This window comes from Accipiter gentilis, chromosome 12, assembly GCF_929443795.1.
Source record: "Accipiter gentilis chromosome 12, bAccGen1.1, whole genome shotgun sequence".
Lineage (NCBI taxonomy): Eukaryota > Metazoa > Chordata > Aves > Accipitriformes > Accipitridae > Astur > Astur gentilis.
The window spans coordinates 3918813-3944034 of NC_064891.1; the positions used below are offsets into that span (position 1 = coordinate 3918813).

General features: G+C 36.2%; 1 protein-coding gene across 4 annotated transcripts in view; it reads left to right on the forward strand.

Annotated features, from left to right (window-relative positions):
- The window catches only part of CCSER1 (coiled-coil serine rich protein 1), a 715692-nt gene that overhangs the window by 379524 nt on the left and 310946 nt on the right, over window positions 1-25222 (forward strand). For all 4 annotated transcript variants that reach the window (XM_049815128.1, XM_049815129.1, XM_049815131.1 and 1 more), the window contains exon 8: window positions 11639-11722. In XM_049815128.1, coding sequence (XP_049671085.1) covers window positions 11639-11722 — 84 coding nt within the window. The remainder of the gene's footprint in view (window positions 1-11638; window positions 11723-25222) is intronic.

Below are 25222 nucleotides of genomic sequence, written 5' to 3' on the forward strand. Positions count from 1 at the left end.
TTAGGCTTTTTGTTTGTTTCTTTTTACAGAGGAAAATTTTATAAAGACTGTCTTCCAAATTTACAGGAAAAGAACAATATAGTTCAAGTTTCTTCTAGAAGACTTGAATACTTGAAATATTCCAATTTAAAATGTGCAATGTAGGGGGCTCTAAGTATAAAAAGAAAAAACAAAACAAAACAAAAAAACCCAAACCAAACAAAACAACACAAACAAAACCTAACCCTTTTTATTTCTATATTATTTATGCATAGAAATTTATTTCTACTTGGCTTAGTACAGTGGTGTATCTCTCTACATGGTAGCTCAGAAACAGGAAGAGCAGCTCTGCATTAGCACGTTTATTATGCCAACGCATGTTTTACTAATTAGACTATACTGTCTTCCCTACTGGCTAAACTAGGTAGGTATTTATAGGTGGCACTGTACTGTCTTAAGAGACTTAAATTTTGTAGTATCTTTGTAATTGTCCTGTGACAGCATAACTGTCTTCTGATAGCTGAATTTTTAGTTATCTGTCAAAGCCTTTTTAAATTTTGCTTAAAAACTCATTAAGATAAAGATGTCTTTTCTTTTGTAATGATCCTAATGCCAGTCCAGAAATTAGATTTTCTATATGTATGCAAAGTTGGCAGAATTTAAAGATTGATATAGCAGCATAAAAACTACCAGCAAAATGTCACATTGGTTGAACAAAGGTTTACGCTGAAATGAAAAATGCATTTTCATTTAAGGTCAGTAAGTAATTGGCTGTGCAGTTTGTAAGGGAGTCACACTGATTGTATGCTCTAGTTGAGTCTTTTTAGATTTTTAATTTACTATTCTGTGACCGCCTAGCTTGAACATTGACTCGCAAAATTCAGAATTCTTTTCTAAGAGAATATAAGAAGCTGATGGAGACGTAACCACCTGAAGAGGAAAGGAAAAGCAAAATATTTCATTGAAAGCATCAAAATAATGAGTAGCATGAATAGTTTCAATAAAAAATAAACATGGCCTATTATCCTTTTGGTAAGATATATATTGAAAATTACATCCTTTCATTACCCTGAAATTTCCTCATACTTATTTATATAAGTGAGAAGCATAGTGACAGTGTGAAGTACGTTCACTGTAATTCAGAATCTGCTCTTGCCTAGCTCATAAGAAGGCATAAAACCTCAGTGGTTCTATACAAGAAATGGGTGTCCAAGAGCTCAGTGTACTACATGGCAGTAAGTGAAAGAGGCTATGCCAATATTCCACAAAATTGCTCATTTAGAGAAACAAATCCATCTGTCTTTAGCAAGTGTGGTAAAGGCAGGAAACAATCTTCATGTTTTATATGTGCAAGATGTTCTAAAATATCAAAATAAATTACAGATTTTCTCACTGGTTGTGCATCATTTTTCTATTCACTCCAGTTTTATTTAAAGTGTCGGTAATATTATGTAGTATGTTTATTGATATAAAATATTTAAAAATCTATAAGCAGCAGTAAATTACAAGTATTATATGAAGTTTAAGAGAGGACATCATGTTCTCCTCAATGCCTCTTAATGATATAAGAATAAATACAGTGTATGGTACTTCTGTGGCCTCATTTTATCTAAATATGAGGGTCTTACTTTTCTGTGTTACTATTGTGGATCTAGGGAGCCTTTTGCAATAAATGGAGTTAGACTGGTATAAAAGTACTCTAAGAATTGCCAAAGAAAAGATATTATGTTTTGAGATTTCTTTTTTTTCTTTTTTTTCAATTTGTTTTATTTTTTTATTTGGATGAATGTGGCCATGGTTAGAGATGTCATTAGGCATTAACACAATATTAGCGTTTACATGGTGTTTTGTGTGATGTGAACAGGGGAGTACTTTTTCATAGGCACCAAGCTCGGGAAACCTGTCACCTATTGCGGGTTCTTCTGGGTACCCCAGGTGAATGCTTACCTCCCTTGTATACATCTGAATTTCCTACCCTGAAAAAAATGAAAAGAAGAATAAAAAGGGGATGGCAGAGACCTCATTATAGGGAAGTATTTGGAATCCACAAGTGAAAAGAACCCATATTTCAAAATATTGTACATATGGGAAGTTGGAGGGGGAAGGGGAAATAAGGCAGCAATTTGTAATCTACTAAAGTGTAACAAAATTACGAAATTCCTTATATTTAAAAATACATGGTTGCCTCAATACTCGCAGTATTGGTCTCTTAATATCATAAAATATTATTAGTGGTCAAATAAAACTTTATGGTTCAAAATAGTGAGGAAAACATGTAGATTAATCTGGGGTAAACTTTTTATTTCCAGAGTATATTTGTGTGTCCTCTGCTGTTCTACTAGTCTATATGCTCTTTTGACACTCTTTCCTTAGAATTTGCATTTGTCTTTATAACATATTTTCCATTTTATACAAAGATAAAACACAGGATGCATGAAAAAAAAATCTAAATTCTGTCTCATGAAGATACCTTGCTTGCATCAATTGAAGAATTTGTAGTATTTGCCCCCATTTAATAATTTTCTTAAATATCTGGCAGAGAACCAGGTAGCCTGCCACCATGAGCTTTGATGTTCTTATCACTTAGTCTCCAAACCTGCACTAAATGGTATTTAGTGGTAACTTGTTTATCACTTAGTTCTGTGAGTATTTGTTATTTGCATGCATTATATATGCGTGCAAGCATTAGTATTTTTTATCTTAAAAACTTTCCTGGAATTCCACATTATTTTTGTAATTATAACCTTAATCAGAGGTGGCTGAATCTCTTCTCCTTTCTTATTCTTTTGAGAGCATTTAATAAGATTACTTCTGTCAGTTCCTAAGTGTTTGAAAGATCTGAAAATTTATTCATTGGTTTCCTCCCTGAATCATCCCGGACAATCTAAAATTATTTTTATTCAGATCCTAAAGAAAATCTTGACTTGGCTTTAAAAGTGGTAACTGGAAAACCTAAAAATATGTTTTGTCTTTTGGTTGTTCTGCACAAGTGGTTGTTTTGTCATATTTTTCCTCACAACTGAAAGAGCTGAAGTCACTATTTTTTAAGGCTCCCCTTTCCTCCTGTCTGAAATTTTCTTGTGATTCCAGGAAGCAGGAGAAAGAGTATTTTAAAGCATAAATGTTGAATTCAGCATAAAATAATGGAAATGGTGTCACATTTTCAAGCTGATAGTAGGAGACTACAGAGGAGACTTCAGCTTGGTGGCCTGTGCTGTGTTGGAGCCAGAAGGAACTTTGCTATTTATCTCCTCCCAGGGGAGCCAGGATCTGATATGGACTTGTCTCCTTCCATTTTGAGAAACGAGGTTTTGTGTAGGACATTATTCTCCGCATATGAAGAAATGCATTTACTGGCATGGCAGTAAAGAAACTTTTACAAAAATGTGGCAGTTGGCAGATATTTTTACTTCTGGCCTAAATGGTTTTAACATGCTGGTTGGCAGAAAGAAACTGTGACATACCAGTGAAAAAGTGGCTGCATTTCAATTGTGAGTGAAATTATATCTTTACAAAGTTATAGATCTTACGGGTATTCTTTGACATCAGTCAGTCTATATGTGTTACATGATTAAGGTTGTTTGCATGCAAGAGTGTGAAGGGGTTTTGCTGATTTGGTACTAGAGCCAAAAATTGGATATGAATATTTTTCCCTGGTGATAATGAGAGTTAACAGGAGAAAATTAAATTGCTAAACTTCATGGTTACAATTTAATGTAAAAATAAAATAAGCAAGGCCAAAATACTAAAACAAACAAACCAACCCCTCACCCTGATTATAAAAGGTTTTCTTCAATTAATAAGTGGCATGAGATCTTACAGAGAAATTGCAATGCTGAAAGATAATTGTTGTGTAAGGAAGCACTCTTGGCAAATAAGGTTATTGTAAAAAAAAAAAAAAAAAAAAAAAAAGTAAATACATTATTTGTGTTTGTTTCCACATAAGTAGATACACCAGCAGCATTGGGGAACTAGTCTGAGGAAAGAGTCTTGAAATGTCAGTTGAAGATATCCAAGAATAATAATGGAATACCGTAGAATAAGAAATCTCTTGCACCAGCTAGTCATTCAAGTATGCTAAAGAAACTGCTACGAGAAATTGTCGAACTACTAACTCTTACCTGTTATCTATTGCTTAAATCATCTTCTTAGCAAAATGACAGATGGAAATAAGATAACAGTTTTTTGTTGTTTGTTTGGGGTTTTTTAATAGTTCTTTTAATTTGACTTTGTTACCAGTTAAATTAGTAGAAACTGTTCTGGTAAATAGATTTAGTTGGCCCATAAATGAATACAATAAATGGGGAAGAGCAGACCTGACTTTCTGCATTTTTAATCACACCTCAGAATTCTGCTGGAAGAGTCATCAGCATGTGAATAAGGATGATCTGTTTTGTGTAGTTAACTCAATTTTCAAAAAGTGTTCAACAAGGCCCTTCATCAGAGGCTTTTAAAAAAATAAGAGGATGAGTGGGAAAGTCTTCTTGTGGATTAATGGCAGATTAGGTGTACAGTACAAAAGATGCGAGTAAGTAGTCATTTATTAAAGGAAGAATTATACTTCCAGAGGGGTCCAGAATAATCAGAATAAAAATGGAGTATGAAATGTTGCAAAAAGATCTCATCATACCAAATAATTTAAAGATGAAAGGCAGTTGAGATTCAATGTCAGCAGATACAAAGGAATACACATGGAGAAGAAAAGTCCTATTTTTCTAAATGAGGAAAGAGATCTCTCAGACATTGTTCATAGTTCCCTGAGAACACCAGCTTAGTACTTATCAAAATCAAAAAAAGTACATACAGTTGAGTAATTCTGAGTAGTTCTTGCAGGGCTCTTTATGAATTAGGTACAGGGACATTGTTCCCAAAGTCTGTTTACTCTGAAGTTTGTGACACTTGATTTTAGGTTTACAAAAGGGTTGGTGATTGAATTTTTTCCTTTTCTGTAGAAAATGTAGAAGACGTGTTTTTTTCTATAAATCTGGGCCCCTAAGAATTATTTTGAATACTTACTTAGAAATTAATGCAAACCAAAATGTTATAATGCAATTGTGTGAATGGATGGCTAAGCCACTGCTCAAATGCTACATGGAATCCTGATTACCTGATTCGAATGACTGATACAGTGCAACTAGAAAAGGTGGATCATGGGTTTTAATCAGAGATACAGGTGGTTTATGTAAGCATGTAGACTTATAAAACCAAAACCACGGGAAAATAGGAAATAGTCCTCTCTTTTCTTAAGACAGAAACAATGACATTGTTTGACAGCAGTTTTTAAACAAAAGGAAGGTTTGGGGGATTGGGGTTTTTTGTTTCACTTGGTTGGTTTGTTTTCTTTTCATGAACATGTAATTTATTTAGAGATATTACCAAAGGAGGCGTGGTACTGTATATGTGAATTCTGGCTCAGGAAGAGCCATAAGGAGAGAGTAAATGGAGTGGTTATATTGGGAAAAAATGCATTTATATGTTTGTTACACGTTTCCACTCCTGGCTGCTGTTCATGATTTCTGCAGGTTAGATAAACCTTGGGCTTTACCTGGTATGATCATTCAGTTTTATGTTTTGCAGTTTATTGATCAAGCTGCGTTCCTTTAAACTCCATGCTTTTTATTGTCACTCCTGAAGAGAGCAAAATACAGCTGAAGAAAAAAAATAATAATTGTTCAATCTGTATTTCACAGTCAACTGACAATTGGATCACTGTGAAGAAAACATCATTTATTTAGCTCTGTATTTATAAATGTCTGAAGTTAAAGTATCATAGCCTACATAGTCTTTTTGAGTGTTACCTTTGTAGTAAAATATCAATTGAATTCTCGTATTCATATGCATATAGCTGCCCTAAATTGTTCCAGTAAAATATTTATTGACATATTCCATGTAATTTAACTTAGATAGAACAGGGTATAGAATTGCATAAGGTTTTATGAGGATTAATCACCCTTATTTATCATTATGAGACCAGATCCTGTGCTCCCGAAACTCCATTTGATTTCATGATCAGGAAATGAAATGTAGAGAAATGTCATTTGAATGCTGTAGCTGCATTGAAAGAAGATGTATATAACGATGCCTGTTTTCTGATATGACCACAGCTTCCAAAGCTGATTCAGGATTTTTTTGATTTGTTTTGTTCCTCCTGGATGGATACCCTGTCGTAAGACTCTGCTTGTGTTGAATCAGGGTGGCCATGGGAGATTGCTCGGAGTTGCCGTGTTATGCTTTAATGGGAATTTCTGAAGCAAGGACTTGCCCTCACCCTTGTGCTGGGCTTGAGCAACAGCTGGCATGGCAGTGTGACTTGAGAAGTTAACTGTGACCACTGCCTGCGGTCAGTGGTCTCTCTTTGGGAGCATTGTCAGGACTCCAGCCAAGACTAACTGGCCTGGCAGAGCACCAAAACAACAGATGAGCCAAAAAAGCATAATCCATGTGCTTTGCACATGTGAAGAATTGCAGCCAGCCTATTCATTTCTCTCTTGCTGTGATTGAGAGGAATTGATATGACAGATTTAAATTGATACAAGACATAGAGTGAACACAGAAAGGGAAAATAAAACACTGGAAAGTTGTACCGTGTACATCCAGTAACATGGTGTAAATACGTCAGGGGACCATCTCTCAAAGATGGACCAGTGACGTCATTTTGACACCTGAAACAAATAATTCAGTCTCAGGTTCTCTCCCTCATGGTAAGATCATTAAAACTTTCATTAAAACAATGATAATCAATAAAAATATTCCTGATCTGACAAAAACCCATTTCTAAAAACACAGCGTGTAATATGCACAAGACCACTCACATGAGTAATCTCAAATAAGTAGATGCTCTTCCTTTTAATAAAACTGTGTGTGTCAACATGACACATGTTAACACAAGTGGGGTCTCAGTTTGTAGATAGATAATGGTGCTTCTCTACAAATTTCAAGTAAGATCCACAAAAGTACTTGGTGCTTTTCAGATGCCAGGTGGTATAAAGTGAACCATAAAAGATATCCATAACCCTGTACAGTCTAGACTCCTATGCTGCTGGCATAAAAATCCTGTACATTTTAAAATAAATGGTGTTTTCTCTGAATATTCTAGATATTTATCCAGAAATGTATTAATTTTGCTGTATAAATCTGCTGCATAATTTAGAGGAGGCTTCAAGTATTATTGCATTTATGTAGCTTTCTGGACCTGATATTCAGTTTTAAATTTCTTAGTTTGGTTTGTTACAGGGTGATTTTTTTAAGACACTGCACCCTAAGTAATTGCTGGTTTTTACATTACCCTAAGTTGGTAAACAATCTGCTTATCATCTGAAATTCAGCACATTTATCAAATGAGTTTTATAATATTCTAATTTTATGGTACTATTTTGGCAGCATATTCTGTTTAGAATCAAAGTAAATTTGCAATAAATTTATCTTCCATAATACTTGGTTAGTTCTGTTTATAACACTTTGATTACAGTAAGCACAATATGCCTGTTAGTTTCAAAGTATGAAGAGGTATAAAGTAAGTTTTCAAAATGGAAATGATTATGCTTTTTGGCACTTATGCATAACCTGCTGCAGCTGTCTTCACACACGCAGTACAATTTGTCATCTTGTGACCTAATCTGATGAGAAACAGATTTGCTATTATGTTTAGCATTTTCCCAGATGGACAGAATTAAACTAAAATAGGAAAATACTAGCACTGAGACATAGCAATTGCTGTCATAGGCTATGACTGAAAATAAGTAAAAGGGTGATAATTTGAAGAAGTACAGAGGATAATTTAAATAATATTCTGACTGTAAACTTGTACAGTAATAACAGCAGATCCATAGTGAATATACAGCTACATCCTGGATCTTTTTTACAATCAGAGAATATAAGTGAGGAAAACATGATGGACATTTTTCACACAGCTGCTTTTGCATTTTTGTGGAGTATACCTGGAATTTAGACTACAAACCTTTTTGATTACCTCCATTTAAAAACAGAAAGTAGTTTGAAGACGTACCATTTTATTTACAGATCATCCTGTGTCTAACAGTTCTCTTTAAGAATGAGCTGTTAATTGAGTTCTCTTTTCAGCAAGTATTTCCAGAGTCTTGGACAAGCCTGTTGTGAACATGCTTACGGCAAGGGAGAGCAGAATTCTTATCCTTTTTTTTTTCATAATGAGATCATGATCAACATTCATAAGAATAATGAGAATATCATTATAATATGTAATACTGTATGTAATATGTAGTACATATAATTTATTAAACTCATCAAAATGGCCTCAAAGCTATGGTGTATACAGGTAGCTTATGAAAACATGCATAGAGCATATGATTTAATTATTTGGACTAATATTTTCATAGCATCCATGTTCTCATTGGACTGATAGCCTTGATAAAATATACTGGTATAAACTCATTTAGCAGAAAGATAAGGAATCAGAGTGTCCAAGGATATTGGTTTAGTTAATAGAAATGGTAAATGTTACCTAGCAGATTTTTAAATCTATGGTCATTTGATTGTAGTTGGCACATGAACTCAGCTATACTTATATGCCAATCTGTTTTTTCTCTTACACTCTATAAATATTATAAAGGCTGTGAAAACATGACAAATGTTTTGCACACATGATCATACCCAGCCTTATAAATAAGCTAGTTTGTTTAAACATAGGAATACATGGGTTAAGTATCTGCTAGAATGTGGGGATAGTGAAAAGCCCAAATCATCAAACCCCAAAGTGTTCAAAGTGTATATAAAAAGTCCTATTTTATGGGGGAAAATGTTTCTTCCAGCTTTGTAATTACAGTGTGGGCTTAGAATACACTGATTGCATGCTTTGCTAAAAGCGGGCTATCCTTTTCAAGTCCCTTCCTCTTTGATGTCTGTTGTTGTGACAATTCTTTAGCAGGGAATTCTGGTTTTCCGGTAGGGTTTTTGGATTTTGGTTTTGGTTTTGCGTGTTTTTTAATACTATAAATCCCCATTGGACTGTGTCTCCTATTCTTCATTCATATTGAGAAGCTTTTCTCAATAAATTTCTTGGTCTTTCCATAGTAGTCCTGCACTGTACTACAGTTTCACAGTAGATAATGAAACATTTCAGGCCTCCTAAGGAGTAAAGGTGATCCGTTCCTGAATTCACACTATCTGATATGCATTGCTGTTTGCTCCTGGACTAATAACACAGAATTCCACCAGCTCTTGCTGCCCCTCCTACACCTTTCAATGGCATGCTACTTCTCTGGTATCCTCCACACAAGCCTTCACTGAAATATTTTGACTCTTGCACAAAAATGTGATTTTTGGAGCCTTTTCCCTAGCTTTTAATAGTTACTTTTTGGAAGAACTGTATTCACTGTTTTGGCAATAGATAGTTGATTCTATAACATTTTTTATTCTGTTAGTATTACATTCAGACAGAGGTATGGGATATTGAAATTACCCAAGCCTTTCTGCAGTTGACTATTTTTTTCTCTTTTATTCCTGTATGTTATTTTCTTTCTCCTATTCATGTTCTCAGTTGGTATTATAGCAGAAATGTCCTCAAAATATAATAGAAGCAGAAGCACCAAGCACCATTTGTCTTTTTCCTTTTGTCTTGCATTTGCTGAACGAATGATGCCTATGCAGATACCATGCAGCAGAATGGGATTATAAAATCCTAATTCTACACTGTGTTCAACAAGAAAAAGAGCTATCTGCTGCTTGCAAACCCAGTGTGGCGTAGAGTAGATGGAATATATACTATGTTTATTATTCCTTCTTTTACTAAGCAATAACAAAAATTTGGGAATCGCTAGCATTTCCCTTTTACTAGACAATTCTGGGTAACTCCTGCATACACATTGATATGCCTGTACAGCAAGTTGCAGGGAAGATTCTGTCTGAGGTCACAGCAAGAATGTGAAACCATGCTGACAAAAAGAACTTGGAATAATGTAACTAGAAATTGAGGTACAATAGCTAATGCCACATTGTTTTTAAAAAACTTCTTTTTTTTAAATGAAGACCTCACTTTGATAAAATAAATATTTTTTAGAAGCAGATGTTTTTGATAACAAAAATGTTCAATATGTACTAATAATACATTCTGTGCTGAGGACTGTTTTGTGGAACGTGCTAGTTTTTTACTTTCAGCTAACATTCCTAAACAGCAATCTATTAGCAGATAGTAAGAGTGAAATGCTGCTATACCATATAGCAAAATAAAACTCCTGTGATTTTTTTTTCCTTAATGGATGTAGTGTAAGTTCTGGCTTTTTTCTAAGTTTGAATCTTTCAGGAGATCAGTATATAGTACTGAAGTAGTGTGTAAGCAGGTTCATTATCTCTGCCAGACATGGGGTAACTCTTTTTATTGCAGTTGTAAATATTTGGGGGTTTATATGCGAGTATCTTGTTTCTTCTTCCAATTCGGTTAGAGCGGATGATAAAGCAATATAATGACTTTGAAAGGTAATTATTATAACCTAACATTTAACTGGGGAAAATGGACTTCACACTCTTTTTTTTTGTCTTATATTTGTGTGTTCATTTGGAGTTACAAACACATTAGTACTGACAGAGTTCACGTTTACCGCACTGGTTATACCCTTTTGAACCCCTGAGCTCTTCATGTTCTACATAATTTCTGCACTTTTCTACTTGTTATCATCTGTTAGCTAGAGGTCTAATTTTTTTTATTTTTAAACTAAGTGTTGTGCAAATAACACCATATTTCCAAAAGTTTTCTTGTTGTATGGCTTGGGTTTTGGGGGAAAATAATGATACTCCAAACCAGTAAATTTCCCAAACTTCATAAATATGTCTCTGTACTAAGAAGGATGTAAAGATACAATTCTTCATTTATAGTTGTATGACCAGCTAGTTGGCTAGTTAGTTAGTTAGGCTTTTATTCTTCAACAGTTCAGTCATTTCATTTGAGTTTCTCCTCTTGGATGTTTATCAGAACCACACAAAAATATATGATTGACATTTCTTCTCCAAATAAGGTGTTTAAACTTACATGGAAGGAAATTGCCTGGGGACAGCTTGCCAACTGCCTCATGGACCTGGGTTTGGCTACAGTCCTAGCTACCAGGTTCATTTTCATCCAAGTCGAACTGAGTTACAGTCAATGGTTATATCGCCAAGTGGTAACTATTTTCTTTCCTCCACCCAGTTAATATCAGAATTGCATTTGTTTTGGCTGATGTGGGAAAAGAGATGTATGCATGGGAAGGATGCTTTACTTTTCCTGTGAATGTCTGTTGTGCTTTCTTTTTCATCCTCTCCAAGATCAAGAGCTCCACAATAATGCCTCTAAATTGATATTTCCCTAATGTTGTTTTGTATGAGTAAAATTATAACATTTCCTGCCCATTCCTTTACTGAAAAGGAATGACCTGATAGGATCTTCGGTAAAAAGGCTTAAAGAATTCAGAAAACAAGGATACGGACTTCTGTGAAGGGAGCTGTTCACATTTCTATGTAATGTCTTTGGATGCATTAATTTGTTTGTGCAGCAGCTTAGAATATGTTATTGAAAATACCACACATGACAAAGGAGAATTGAGTTTCATTACTTGAATGTAATTATCTCGCACTATGTGGAACAGCCTTTTCTTGTCAAGAGCAAAATAAAAGCATTAAGCCTATTATAACATCTCTTTTGATGTTTTTGTAGGATGGAATAAAAGATGAATACTCAGTGCTGAAGCTGCAGCTGAAGGAGAGAGATGAACTCATAGCCCAACTTCGTGAGGAGCTGGTAAGCAGCAGAAGCAATTGTTTTTATTTTTTTTTGTTGTTGTTGTTTGTTTTTTTAAGTTCATTTACCTGATAATGTCACTCAAGACCAGAAACTAAAGAAATACAGTTTCATACCCCCTACAGAATAGCTAGCCTAAGGCTATGTTAATCATTCAGATAAACACTGATAGGGACTTGTCAGCCTCTGAAGTGGCTACTATCTAGATGCACTGCTAGTAGAAGTTTCTTTGAAAAGATTGTGTTGACAGTTGTCTTGCAGTATCACAGGCAGAGAAGTAGCACAGCACTGTATGCATATGCCAGAAATCTTGAAGGGCTGTGCACATGTCCTGATGAATTGTGAATACTTCTCCTATGAGCTGCTTTTCACATCTACAAGATTGTTCAGTAGAAAATGAAATACTTTTTTCTCCTTAATAGATGTCTTTAAATAAAATAATAAATATTCTTACACTTGCTGAGCCTTTCCTTAGCATTTGAGCTACTAATGCTTGAGTACTACCATTTTAAGGATAGACAGGATACTCTCAAGTGACTGAGTGAGGCAAAATATGTGATACAGCAATTAAAAAACCTAAACACATGAAAATGCATTTTATCGTCCTATTAAAGCTGTACTAACATAATTTTAAGATTCCATTTTTGATGGAACATGATTAAAACATGTATGTCTTCAGTATTTTTAAATAAAGGAGAGAGATTTTTCTGCCTCCTCTCACAGAGAACTTGAAGACTCTGCAGAGAAATCATGTAGGGTCACCACATTCAGGAAGACGTTCAGCACATACATTGCTTCCGTGGAAGCTGCAGGTGTGCAGGCACCTAAGATTTTGTATAAGCACACTTTGGGAGGTGGAGTTGTTTCTCTAATTAGATCTTAATTATCTGATCTAGCTCAGGGGCTTTTTGTGCTTTTCTGTCTCAGGCCTGGTGGCTAGCTCAGAACTTGGACCGAATGAATTCAGGTCCATCCATTACTGCATGTTTTATATACTAACCAACAACACCAGTATACTTTTACACCAGCATACTTTTACACCAGCACAAATAGCTAAGTTTCAAGTTGCATGGGAAAAATGCAATGCTGCTCAAGGATGAAAGATTCCTTTGCTATATTAACATCGGCTAAATAAATACAGGTCATCAATATTCTTTGTTTCATATTTGGCTATATTAAGAAATGATGTATTATGTAATTATTATCTAAAATTAAATGACAAAATGGGACACAGGGAACATCAAGCTTCTGTACAGTCCTGGAGCATTAATTTTATATCAGTCTAGTTCAGAACATATGCTATGTAACTGGTTGACAATTTTGTCAGTGTAAAATTATCCTGTATTGATACAGTGAGCTGTAGCTCATTTGCTGTTAACTGTTGTCAAAGTTCATCTGTATATGTGTCAGTTGCAGAAAAAAGTCCCACAAGGAATTTTGTTCTTGTACCTCATAATAGGCAGAAAAGTAAATCTTCCTAGGGTCTTGAAATAAGGATTTCCATATGGTTGAAAGTACATATCCTGAATTTAATCCATGATTAACTGACTTTAGTTTTGTTACTCTAGGACTTGTAAAAGAGAGTAGAGGTGGGAGTCTTGAGAGCACATTTAGTAAATTGAAATTAAGTTTTGGAAGGGCTCAGTATATCTCATTTACTCCTATTGAACTAAATAAAACTAGATTGGGAGGTGAACATGACGGAAGCTGGACTTAAGGTTATGAAACCTATTAAAAAAAAAAAAAGTGTAATGGGTGCCCACAGGACTGGAAAAAAGGATTTTTGTGCGTGAGGTGTGTAAGTACAGAGTCAGTATGCTAGCTTTGGCCATCTGTGTATTTTTTAATCTCCTGCAATACTGTTTATCTGTAAAAAGATGGGGGGTTTGTTTGTTGAAGGGTGCAGTGGTGTAAGAGCTGCCAGGATTTCTAGAGCAGCTAGAATTAAAGTGACAGCCTAGTAAAAGAGCTCACTAAAAACATGGTTAGAACTTGTGCCAGAACAGTCTTCTGGAAACAGAGCAACTGTTTTGCTTTGTTAGCATCCATGGGATCACCAGACTAAAGTCTACTTATTGAAGGACCTCAGCAATCCAGCAGGGGAAGCACCCACTCAGCTTAGGCTTCTCTGAAGTTAGGCAGCTATGGAGCAGCTCTTTCCAACCATGGTTTTGGTCTTAAGCATCTAAAAAGCCTCAGTGTACTTACAGTGAGCTCCTGTTTTTTCTCTGATGCCTGTAACGAGCCTGTGTGAGGCTGAGGATGCAACTTGAAGTCCTCTGAAGAGCATGAGAGCTCCAGTTCCTCTGGCCACGACCTCTTGCACTACACATCCAGTGTCCTCTTCATGGAGGTGCCGTGGGCCCTGCCATCACGCCGCTGCTAAATACGGCTGCCCACCACAAGATATACCTAGGGTTCCCTCTCCAGTTTGCTCTGGGGCTTTTTGCAGGGCACGAGGCCCACAGGGGAAGGTCCCGCTGCAGCTTTGCCCACCACGCTGCAGGCTAAGGAAGTCACTCCAGGTGCCAGGAGGTCGTCGCAATCCCCTTTTTTGCATTTCTCTGCCCTCCCAATGGGAGCATCATGCTGTTTGTTCCTCATTGCTTGAGGTGCTTTAAGGAGCTGCCTGCAGTGGACTATTCAAGAAAAGTAATCTCTATTCTTAGAACTGTTAAAAATGAAGTACATTTGAAATGATTGCTAGAAAATGCTGATAAAAATGTTTTATCCACTTATATAAAATGAGCCAAAAATTGATGAAAAACATGCTTTAATATTCTGCAAATCCTACAGTTATTTATGTGTTTGTTATACTGTAAATATTAGGAAAGTGAATGTTTACAAAAGGTAAGTAGAACAGTAATTTTTGGCTAATGAAACTGTACGCCTTCTCACTTAGATACAATATATTACAGACATAACACTTGATGGATAACTACCATTTTTATTCTTGTATCTTAGGGCAACCCATGCTCCATTGTCATTTTGAATATGGAAATATAACAGTTGTAAATACAACCTGCCTGTCTTAAAATCATGGCATCATGATGTTAATTCGTAGATAGCACTTTAACATAAAAATCAATTTGAGTGGGAGTCAGTTTTGTACTTCCTGAAAGAGGTATATGAAAATCTGTACTTGCCTTGTGGTTTTCCATTAAGTTGGATGCTTGCATGTAGATTTAAAACCCTTGGTTAATTATTTTTTCTGCAGAACTCTGCAATTAACCTGAAGTGGACTTAGGTAAATTTTGGATCTGAAGGAGGTTTTGTTTCTTTCTCCTCTCTAGTTTTTCTAGAGTGTTTTAGTAATCTTCCCCTCCTCTCTTTGATTTTTTTATTTTATTTTATTTTAAAATACTTTTTAAAAACTATTTCTACCACATTTGAGTGTGTTATGAAGGAGACCTTGAACAGGTCTGAGGGTAGAAAATGTCAATGGAGTGCCAGCTGACTTGCTGTAAGCTGATGATGCTTCAGAGCACCTGTAACTGCTCTCTCTCCTAATTGCTATCTAGCTTTTGAAGGAAGAAAAGGGTAAATCTTTGAGGAATGAAAATAGGGGTTTAGCTGTTCAGCTACAAGACCCAGGTACAAAGGATAAAATGCAAGTAGCCGTCACCTACCTCTGAGCAAACAAAGAAGAACTTAGAAAAGTAGTCCGTCACCAATTTTTTTGTTTGTTCTCTTTTTCATGATAATTTTGGATTGATGCCCTTGGTCACCAGAAATGTTTCTGTCCATCTTTGGAGGAATAAATATAGGTAGACAGAGCAGTGGAATTAATTCCTCTATTCCCTCATTATCTTCTGAAAAATACCTGCTCCAGAAATTGGAGGAGTGTTTGGTTTTCAAGATGTCAGGTGCCTAAATGCCTTGGTAATGGTGAACCTGAGCAGGAATTTAAAATCTGGGTTCAAAGCATGGCTTTGTCTCAAAGCTGTACTCATTCATGAAAATATCCTCTTACCCAGAAAATCAAAGAAACGAAGTGAATCCATTCTTCAGGGTTTGGTAAAAGGAGTCATTTGCTTGGTCTTGTTCTCTCTCTCTTGGTTTTTATTCTTCCCTAAAATAAACGAAATAAATTAAGGTCTCAGTTTTCATTTGACGCAGAAAGATGTTTGAAACCTCAGCTGTCTCCTACCCAGCTCTACCTGCAACTGCATCTTAGTGTACATTTTCCAAATCAATCTTTTTCCACTGCAGTGTGAGCACTTAGAACGACTTTAAGCAGAAAATATTTTCATGGTAGAGTGGCTAAAATAACTGAGTGCTGCTTACAGTAACATTTATTCTACTGCTGTCATTGGTACAGCAGCATTCACACTGAAAAATGAGTGTTAATAATATTATCCTTTCAACCTTGATTTCCCTGTGTAACTTAAGTCATGTGTGTTGCACCATCAAAATTAAAAATGTAGTGAAGCACTTTGGGTGGATTCTGAGTGAAGCTGGAGGCAAAGCTAGGTCAGGAAATTAATCCCTCTTGTAGCCCAGCTGTTGGAGATATTTCTCTGCTGTGGAGGTGGCTCTTTATCAGCTGTTAGACTTTTTACATCTATGGAATATCAAGGTACAGTGCTAGCTAAGTGAGCTTTACCTCAAGCGGTAGAAATAAATGCTTTAGGACTCTGGAATCAGCTCAACAAAATGTAACTGTTCTTTTTTTGTTTTGTTTTGTCTTTGCAAATTGTAAACAAGTTCTACCTCCTTGTCCAAAATATATGTTAAATGATTTGGGGGCAGGAGGCAGGGGGGTGTAGGAGTTTGGGGGGTTTTAGTTGGGTTTTGTTTGTGGGGTGTTTTTTTTTTGGGGGGGGGGGTCTTTTTGGTTTTTTGTTTCCTAAATATAGTGTATTCCTGGAGGGCAGAATGATGGCAAACTTAGCCCTTTTCTGTAGGTTGAGTTCATTGGGCAATTAGGCAATTGCTTCAGTTTTGAAGTATCGTGAAGGTGAGTACTTGTTATCCAGCCTTGAAGTGTAACAGAAAGCCTGAAATGCACTTGAATCCTGACCATGAATTGTTTGTGAAAGACACTTGACTTACAAGTAAAAATTACCTCAAAATGTATTCATGACAATATAGATGCCTTGAATAGTACAGTCTTAAAATCACAACTTGTTTTGTTTTGACAGGCCAAGAGAGAGATTTGGAAAAATAAATCAATGAATTCATGGTGAATACCATTTTTTGAATTGTTAGGAAAAAGAGAAATTTTGATTAGTCCAGTCTATTTTCAAAATTAAAAAAAAAAAAGTCCTTGAAATTTTAAATAAATAAGGTAATTCCCATCTGAAAAGAATAGTAGTCTTTATATTAAAAAAATAAAAAATGAAAAAGTCTAGATTAATCTTTACACTGGTTACCCACTTGCTCTACTTTCTGCTGCTTTGTAGTACGTTGGCTATTTTATGGGGCATATTACAGACCCATGGATGATTTACATAAGAACAGGCAGTTGTAAGTACTTTCAAATCCTCTTTCTTCCTCATATTTAGGAAACATTAGGAGCAGAAGAGAAATAGATTAGGTGTACTTAAACATCATGAAAGTGTCAGGCTTCTTTCCCCCTTTTTTACAGAAGAATTAATTGCACATATTCCAGAAAAGTCTTATCTGAGCTGTAATTACTCTCTGAATCAGTTCTGCAAGACAGACGTGGAGTGTGACAGTGGCAATATCCTATGACACACAATGGCGATTAGGCTCCGATTCCTCATCTACACCAGTCCCTTGATGACAAGCTGCCAGTCAGATATTCCTTTAATATTCCTTAGCACTTGTGGAGGTGATTCCGCATATAAGTTTAAGTCCCTATCACAAACCATTGTCATATCATGGTGTTTGGCATAGATAAATGATTATGTCACTAGCACAAAGTAGTGTCTTACTGGTCTCACTGAGATTCTGCTCCTGAGTATTTCATAAAAATAACACTGCAGAAATAAGCAAATACAAAATTTGTCCAAAGTCTCCCTTGAGACACAGTGCTGAGGCGTACACTCTAATAATAACATACTGCATATGCTTGTCTTTGTCAGCAGTGTCACTTGTAGACTGACTGCTTGCTTCATGAGATGCATGGCATTTTACTGATGGGTCTTTTAGTACAAGCAGGCAAATATGATCTGGCCTTACTCTGAAATCTCACTTTGGTTTATGTGAAAGACAAAAAGTAGGTCTCAATGTCACCATTCATTTTTTCACTTTATTTTTTGAGCCAATTTGAATTAACCAATTTTAACTCTAATGAAGATATAAAGATTGTCAACAACAGATGAATTTTAGGACAAATGGAAAAGGCAGTGTCTTGGAGGTGTGGTCAGGAGGAAGACTTTGTATGTTGCAGTTCATCAGCTTTGTAGATGTTACATACTTTTGACTGACACATGGTTTTAGAGATTCAAATTTCTCCTTAAATGAATGGTGGTAGATTATATTTCCTATGTAGCAGCATATAGTGTAGTGTTTGTTTTACACCATGATTGTGTCAAGGTCAAACTAGAGCATTAACCTGTGTCCTTGGAGCTCTGGGGAGCTAAGCTACTATGCCTCACCTGAGGGGCTAACTGGAGCAGTCCTCACCTAAGACTTGCAAAGCAAGTTTTCATGGTGCAAAACAGGATTTAGACCAAGGCTTGCTGAGTAATTGAGGCAATGGAAAATCTATGTTGTTTTATAAGTGCTAGGAATAAAAGATATGAAGGAGGCAGCAAAGAGCTAGTGTGATTTTTTTTTTTTTATATATATAGTTTTGATTTCTCAAAAGCCTAGTTTTTTTAAATTCAGATTGTGTTTTTCATATATACATATACACACATGTGCACACACATATAAATATATAGAGAGAAATATGTATATATAGATACATAGAAACATGCACACATTCACACACACACACACACTGCCTCTCTTATTCAGTATGCTTCTTGGTAGTTATTTTCCACTCAAGAATTGCTAACATTTTTAAAATAAAGAACGTTGTGGAAGGAAAGTTGGCTAAAAATATGGATATTTACTATTGCTTGACATGGCCCTGTATTCCTGATATTGGATAAATTCTCAAAGAGGTACTCAAGTTTGAGCTTGCATAAAAATGACTGCTGTCAGTATCATCTAGTGACACGCGTTACATGTGTTTGTAAGAGCAAAAAGAAAAGTAATGTTGCTTGAAAACAAATACAAGTATGCTGGAAATCTTGTTTTGCTGCTTAAGATCAGCAGTTTAATTTGTATGACTTAACAGCTTCAGTATGTTGCTAAAGGCATCTGTGTGACATTTTTACTGTAGTCATCTGATGTGGATGAGTTTCAGATTAATAAATGCTTTATCCTCAGCTCTGCACAGCAGTGTTTAATGAATCAACTAGTACTGTTGTTTCTTCCAATAATTAATTTTCTGGTTGGGGAAATATTTTTACTTTTGAAGATGTGGAACTGTCTGTGCAGTTCACTAGGGATCTAATATAAGAGTAATGTTTTGCTTGCCTCCCCCCCCTAGTTATAATTTAGGGTCTTAATCATTTTGCTTTGCTGTACCTGGGCATGATTCACAGAAAAGTCTGTGCATACACACTGGTATAGCAAACATAACAAATGAAGAATCATCTGTATTTTAATAGCAAAATACCATTTTTGTTTACATTCTAGTGAAGTTCCGTAAGGGAAGTGTGTTACGTGGTTTTCAACCTCAATGAATATTTTTTCCTTCACTCGCAGTGTATTCCAGCATTTAAAGACATTAAGTATTTCTGTCTGTAAATGAATGAAATATTTTTGTCTGTAAATAAGACATTTTTGTCCATAAATAAGATTTTTTAGAAAGAAAAATAGTAACATTTATTTGAAAATACTTTGATGTAAGGACTGGGAAACTCTTCTTAAGACACTGAAAAGCTGAACTGCAATCTCTGTCCTTTCCTAAATAAATAACCTAACAAGAAATTAGCTGTATTAGAGTATTTGTTAGATCTCACTAGATTTCACAGAAACTTACTCCATAGATTCTCTCCAAGTTTTGTATGGTTTTTTTTTACTATTCTCTTATTACATACTTTCAGTTTGTATGCAAGGAAAAAATGTTATTTGAGGTACAAGAGATTCAATACATTTCATTTAACCTCTGTTTCAAAGACTGAACACTTTCTCATTGAAGATACTTTTCATACTCTGGCATCATGTCGCAAACGAGTGGTTTGGACCGTTTAAAGAATCACCATCAAAGATATTAGCAAAAGTGATTTAATAGGAATTTATAAAAGCACAACTTCACAAAGCTTGATGACAAGCTTCAGTCTATTACTTAATACATGGGTGAAGCATACAAAGAAAAAACAAGTTAGAATCAAACTAGAATTATTTATATAGAGACCAAAAATGTAAAAGAGTGAGGGAGAAACATACAAAAGAAAATTGAGTTAAAATTAATTTTTCATGATTTGTACAAAGATCAGGGGTACAGAAAGGTAGGGGAGACCCTCCCGTTGAGTCACAAGGTTCAGAGAAGACCCCCTTCCTTTCTAAACTCCTGTTTGAACTTAGGTGTGGCTGGATCTACTCCTAGTCCCAGACTTAGCCAACGGTTTATGTCTAATGGATTATGTGTGTAGCAGCAGTCTGAGGTTCATTTACAGTTTGAGGTAAATGACAAGATTAGGAACACTTAATCACTGATTAATTTAACATTTACAAAGCCATTCAAAAGAATATACCTAGGTTAATTCACACATGCATACACAAATACAAATAGCGATATAAATAAGCAGAGGTATACCTATTAAAAATTCCCCTCAAGTTCAGAATGCCTCAGCATTTCTCAACAGGCAAAGGGTTGACCCTCAGGGAGTAAAGGGTATCAGCACAGGTCCTGCCGTCAGCTTTTGGCGATGGTCGGCCAATTTTTGCAAACTAGAGACTTTGCGAGCTCCGAGAGGTGTCTCCGCCTCAGCGGGAGATGCTGGTTGCAGCCACTTGGGGTCCAGGAGAGCTCAAAGGGCCTCACTTGGGACCACTGTTTATGGGTTCCAAGATGATTGACTTTGGTCAGTGTCATTTCATTCCAGCCATAATTCTTGTCAGGCAACTACAAAAGTGAGTCATGATCTAAGCAGCAGGAGTCTCAGGTATGGTTCCACATGACAGGAGTTTCAGGTGCAGTTAAGGGGTGCCTAATTGTCCTGACTCACTCTACCATAGCCAGGGTAAGAAAGTACCAGCCCGTCCCAACTCACTGTGCAAGAACACAATGTTGTCTGGTCCTGATATTGCAACGTGGCCCAGGGGGGCTGCACCACCACACATCATGAATATTGCATGGTTCAAAGGGTGCTCAAACCCTTCCTCAGGTGCTCTGCTTTCTTTGAGACACAGTCTTTAGTGATTTTAAGTTGGGTTTAGAGCTGGGATGTGTATGTGGATTTTTACTGTAACTTTCATAGAAGGTACTGCTGCATACCCAGTTTGTCTGTGAGAAGTCTTAGCTCAGAATGTATTTCTGTTATCTCTTCCAGTTTTTGGATAGCAAAAATGTCCCTTTCCATAGCTGTTTTTCGGTTGATTTGGTCTAGAGGCTGAGAAGCAGAGGGGGTGGAGAGATCAAAGCGAGAAATTTTCCTGTGCTTGGGAGAAGTTAATTAAATACAAAATAGTATTATTCATCTTCTGGATTTGAGTAGCAAATCAGCATCTTGGATGTCCTGTGTTATTTTTGCTAGGATGGGCAAGAAGGATGCTGATGCTAGATAGCTAGTGGAAGTGGTGCCATTCATTCAGAGAATTTAGATAAATTCTTTTTTTTTTTTTTTTTTTTCTTTTTTTTTCTTGGAGCACAGTAGAAATCTGACAGCAAGAGGTAGGTTTTGGTCACAGTGCCAGGCCTCTTTCTTCCATCCAGCTCTTTAATGCTCCACTTTGGGTCTTTCTTCTGCTGTTTTGATTTCCTGCATCTTTCTTCATATTTTGAAATATTGTCCCCTCTTCCTTTCTGTAGAAACCACACACAATGTGTGCTTCTTTCAATGTCCTGTGCATGTTTTATCCATTGTTTGAGAAGTTTGACTTGATGCCCATTTCTGGTTTTTGCATGGAGGCTGCTACTATTTTCAAGCTCAGTCATTTGGATTGATGCTCAGCTGTAATACCTTTGACTCTCAATGAGATTTCACCAGTTCCCCAATATAACAAGAAGGGGAAGGATTCTGTGCAAAGCTTTCAGAAATGACCTGCGTATTACCCTGTATTTAAACTGGGGGTGTGGTGAGATAGGCAGTGGTCTATACAAATGCTTCACCGCCCTTCAGGGAGGAGGACGCAGATGACTGAAGTGCTATAATGCATTCATGCTGAGTGGTAGTAAAAGTGCCATGTGTGATATCATTGATAAACAGTGTGTTACAAGACTATATACAAAAGTCTGACTAGTGTCCTAACAGAAAGCTAACTTGCAAATTTATACTTTTGCTGGTAAATTCTTTCCAAAATATTGCTCAAGTAATAGCTTTTCATATTTTGGCTCCTTTGATAGTTTAACTGGATGAGCTTTTTATTCTCCTTTGTGTCTTGATTTAGAAGATAAAAAGGTAATATACAGTCATTGTCAGAAAATCAAATGATCTTACTGACTTTTAACCGTATATTATAATTAAATTACAAGGAGAAGAAAATAGCTACTGGTTAATAGTAAATTAACTGAATCCCATACATTATACATCTCTTTGGTTTGTCTAGGTTATTCAATTCTAAATATTTTTTCATTAGGTTGTTCTGTATGGCTAGTAAAATAAAAGCAATAAACTGTTTCTTACTATTCTTTGTTGAGTTCAGAATATAGAGTGAACATATATCTTTTCAGGTTTGGGTTTTGTTTTTATTTTTCAGAGCTATTGTTTATGAATTATTCAGTATGTTTGAAATGTACTTAACATATTTTTGTTTTCTAGTAATAATGCAATACATTTATCTTACATTTCCCAATTTGACTTAGTGATGATATTGTTTTTCTGAAAGGGAGCTCTCATGATTTACCAGAAGAGTAATAGAGTTTGCGTGCTGTAGCATTTATCAGAATTCACCAAATATCAACACAGGACTTTATAAACCCAGACTTTCTCACAGTGTGATATTTGTGTTCCAGCTTACAAATGAGGGTTTCACCAAACAATGCTTGTTGGGCAATAGGATGCTCTATTGTTACGGTTTTGGAAAGAACAAGTGGAGCTATTGTACTAGTAGTATGGTGATGAAAAGGAAGAAGAATAAACTATCTTTATGTAAACTTGCTTCAGTGTGGTTGGTGTGCTTGTGAAAGAGTTCAGGTTAATAAGCTGGAAAAATAAAAAGTGGTGGAATTAAAGGATGATCTAAAGCTGGAGGAGAGTTCATTGTATTTTTCAGCTGAACTGCCTATTTATCATATTACTTTCAAGAGCAGAGTGATAGATTCTGAAGGGAAGGGCGGTACAGAGAGGACTGAAGATTTTTAAGTTGTCACTAGACCCACCTTTTAAGACTACTGCGAATATATGTGTGCTCAGCCAACAGAACTTGCTGGGCAAATGATCCTTCCTGCCTTAGCCAGTGTGAATAAGGAAGCTTAGATCAGTTTCTGGAATCTTGTGGAATTTATTTTGTTGCATCTTAATTTATGGAAATTGAATTCAGTTCTTAAGGGACAAAGATGTTTGCTTTTTTTTTTCTTTCCAGTTCTGAACCACTGGGATGATGTGGTTCATCAGCTTCTTTCTCTCTACCCTCTCTACCACTTCTACCTAATAGAGAAGGTTAAGACATCTTCTCTAGTACTATTTCATCTTTATTTGTCAAATCAGGGTTAGTAGCGTATGTCTGTTTCTCTTGATTTTTAAACCTAAAATTCACGGACCATTCTGCTTAACCAGCAAAATTTAAGAAGTATCCAAGCAGAGAGCTTTTTTCACATATGTTGTTATTACCAAAATCTGATTTTCTGCAGAATCATGTAAGCAGATTGAGGGGGGTAGAGAGCGAGAGTGCTAGTTCTTAATCAGTAAAGCTACAATTAACTGGGAAGTGCAAACTGTACACAACCTGTAGGGGATCAGGAAGCTGCATGTTGCATGCACACCCGGTTAGTTATCTGTTTGTCTACCTAGAAAGGAAGAACCCTACAAGAGCAGCAAAGCCGAGGTTATGTCTTTAATAATTCCTAGAATCAGTAGTGAAACATATCTGCAGAACAGGGGGTCTTAAGAATTTTTTTCTTAATTCGATTTCAGCTTTCCCCCCCCCCTTTTTTTATTAATTTTGTTAATTTATTTTCATTATTCATGAGTTATTAAAATGTCACATATACATGAAGTCCCTAATAGGGACTTTAATGAAACAGGAAGACTGGTCTGATAAGGAATACATAAAATTCAGCATGAAAAGAAGTAGATACAGCAAAGGCCTAGCAGTGATCATGTCGCCAGAGAGGAATTGATACAGGCAGTCAACTGAATTGTAATTCTGCCTATGAATAGTGCTGAACTCCAAATCTTTTAAGTTTGGGCTATTCCATCCTTTCCCATGCACTGTTTTCTCAATTACTGTGTTCAGTTGAACATGAATCCCCACCCAAAGCCTACTGACATAAAAAATAAAATAAAATAAAAACAAACCATTGCTCTGTAAGACCAGTTGCTGAACATAATAAATAGAAACATAAGGCATTTTATTCTCTCTCACATCTTCCAGCAGGCTTATATAGCAAATTCTAAAGTGCAAGTCATCTAATGTTCGTTTTTTCACCTCTCTGGCATCCCACTATTTATTGGAACACTGTACCATATAGTTACTAATATTCTGAACTTGTTAGCATAGAGGCTGGAAATAGTATTTCAAAAATGTACCAAACCCCATATGCAAACTGCGTGTAGCCTACCAGGCAAGCTGCTTAGTAAAGACTACTTGGACAAAAGCAGGTAATTTAAAATGGTGGGTAATTTAGGAGAGAAGGACCTCAGGAGTGCTCTAGTCCTACTGCCTGGCTCAAAGCAGGGATCACTTCAAGGTCAGACCAGGTTGTTCAGGGCCTTTTCTAGCCATATGTTGAAATCCTTCAGCGTCAGAAGCTGCAGTTTCCTTGGATGACCTGTCTAACCAGTCTGGTGAAGGTAGTTTTTTTTCTTGTGTCCAGTAGGAGATTCTCTCATTGCAACACGTGCTGTTGCTTTTTGCTTTTCTCTGTGCCCATCTGAGAAGGATCTGGCTGCCTCTTCTCCATACCCTGTTCAATAGAGCAAATAGATGCCTCTTTAGCCTTCCCTTCTCCAGGCTAAACAAACCCAGTTCCCTTAGCCTGTCCCTGTATGTCATTTGATCCACCATCTTAGTGGCCTGCACTGTCTCTGGTTTGCATCCACCTCTCATACTGGGGGCCCTAAAACATTGTGTGTTATTTTCAGGTGCACTCTCCACAGCACTGATTAGAAGGGAAAAAACCAGTTGCAGCCATTTGCTGGTTGTGTCTTTGGC